Source organism: Myotis davidii, unplaced genomic scaffold (assembly GCF_000327345.1).
Source record: "Myotis davidii unplaced genomic scaffold, ASM32734v1 scaffold937, whole genome shotgun sequence".
Classification (NCBI taxonomy): Eukaryota; Metazoa; Chordata; class Mammalia; order Chiroptera; family Vespertilionidae; genus Myotis; species Myotis davidii.
Genome location: NW_006288252.1, coordinates 889,278 through 891,267, shown reverse-complemented (window position 1 = coordinate 891,267; position 1,990 = coordinate 889,278). Strand labels below are relative to the sequence as shown.

The 1,990-nt window shown below is 58.2% G+C and overlaps 1 protein-coding gene across 1 annotated transcript in view; it reads right to left on the bottom strand.

The window, feature by feature from the left end:
* Window positions 1-1,990, bottom strand: part of TRMT44 (tRNA methyltransferase 44 homolog (S. cerevisiae)) — a 15,888-nt gene that overhangs the window by 7,119 nt on the left and 6,779 nt on the right. The window contains exons 6-7 of the mRNA XM_015561561.1: window positions 1,598-1,704; window positions 21-204 (exon numbers count right to left, since the gene is read on the bottom strand). Of these exons, the coding sequence (XP_015417047.1) occupies window positions 21-204; window positions 1,598-1,704 (291 nt within the window). The remainder of the gene's footprint in view (window positions 1-20; window positions 205-1,597; window positions 1,705-1,990) is intronic.

Sequence of the window (1,990 nt, the reverse complement as noted above, 5' to 3'; positions counted from 1 at the left end):
GCACCAGGGGCTGGACGTACGCGCTTGGTGGAAGGGATCCGCAGGCAGTCCTCCTCTACGTGGAAGCCGCAGGCCGACCCCACCTCCCGGATGAAATCCAGGTACTCCCGGTACTGCGTCTTCTCACTCTGCCGCCGGCGGTACCTTCCAACGAAGTCGAAGAAGCAGCAGGGGAGGACAAAGAAACGGCAGCGGTAGGAGGACCTTCAAAACACCCACAAGCAGACACCAGAGTCTTCAGCAGGTTCATCACAGAAAACCCAGCCCAAAGCCACGTGGTCCATTCACTACAGAGCCCTCAGCACAGGGCCACGTGGCCATTCACTACAGAGCCCTCAGCACAGGGCCACGTGGCCATTCACTACAGAGCCCTCAGCACAGGGCCACGTGGCCATTCACTACAGAGCCCTCAGCACAGGGCCACGTGGCCATTCACTACAGAGCCCTCAGCACAGGGCCACGTGGCCATTCACTACAGAGCCCTCAGCACAGGGCCACGTGGCCATTCACTACAGAGCCCTCAGCACAGGGCCACGTGGCCATTCACTACAGAGCCCTCAGCACAGGGCCACGTGGCCATTCACTACAGAGCCCTCAGCACAGGGCCACGTGGCCATTCACTACAGAGCCCTCAGCACAGGGCCACGTGGCCATTCACTACAGAGCCCTCAGCACAGGGCCACGTGGCCATTCACTACAGAGCCCTCAGCACAGGGCCACGTGGCCATTCACTACAGAGCCCTCAGCAGAGGGCCACGTGGACGTTCACTACAGAAGCCTCAGCAGAGGGCCACGTGGCCATTCATTAAACCCTCAGCGGAGGGCCACGTGGCAGTCATGGATCAGAAAACAGACGCCTGCTGCTGGCGCGTTTTGTTTTACGTAAAAAGTGAAGCACAGCCTCCCAGTGAGATTCCGGGAAACAGCGCAGCCCCCGATCTCCCACTGAGACACGCAGAGAGACTCCCACACAAGGGTTTCCCACTCCAGCTGCTCTGCCAGCCGCACCCGTGCCAAGTGCAGGGCTCCCAGACCTCAAGGCAGCGGGGATGGGAGGCGGGCACAGCACGGGCAAGGCTGGCTCCGCACCCTGCGGCTCCGCGAGCGGGCACGGGTCACAAGCTGCTGGAGAACGGGCAGCAGGAACCGGCACCTAAAGGTCTCCTCTGACACAGGTGAGCGCCATCTGACATGCATGACGCTGCTGGAGAGACAGACGTGACTGCTGCCACCCATTTGTGCACCGACAGGTTTTCCTTTGAAGATAAACCCTCCTCTTATGGAAAAAAAAAAAAAGCAAAAAACAAAACAATCTTCCAGAAAAAAATGACACATCTTTCACCACTGGATATAAATATCATAGAAGGAATGTTTTGATCATCACTGTCGAACAGAAACAGCGTGTGAGCCACATATGCAACAGAGTTTTCTCTGGTCCCATATTTCAAGTAGTAAACTAGATGGAATTCTAGATTTACCCGATATTCTCATCTCATTTCAACAAGCTGAACCAGCTGCACGCCGGTGCTCAAGTGCCACGTGCACTGGGGCTACCGCTGCCCAGCCAGGCGCCTGCCGACTGCGCTTCCCCACTCACCTGGCCGCGATGACAGGGATCCACGGGGTCAGCTCATCGGAGTGGTTCCCGATTAGCCAATCAGCGTCAGGGAAGAGGGTCTCGTCACTCGGTGTGATGGCAGCTTCCTGAAAGGAAGACCCGGAGGCCAGTCAGTGAATGCAGACCTGAGGCAGAGGCAGGCGGCCCGCAGAAGCACCGCCCCGCCCGGCAGGGCTCAGCGCTCTGAGCTCCTGGGTAGAAGGTGAGACCAGGACCAGGAGTGAGGACTGCACGGACCTGCCTGCGGTTGGCCCCAAGGGCACGAAATACTGGCAACTTCCAGGGCCATCACTAGAGACACCAACGCTTTTCTCGGGCGAGTCTCCTTTTGACCATTGAAAATGCACTTCCTCACACAAACACACAGGGCGC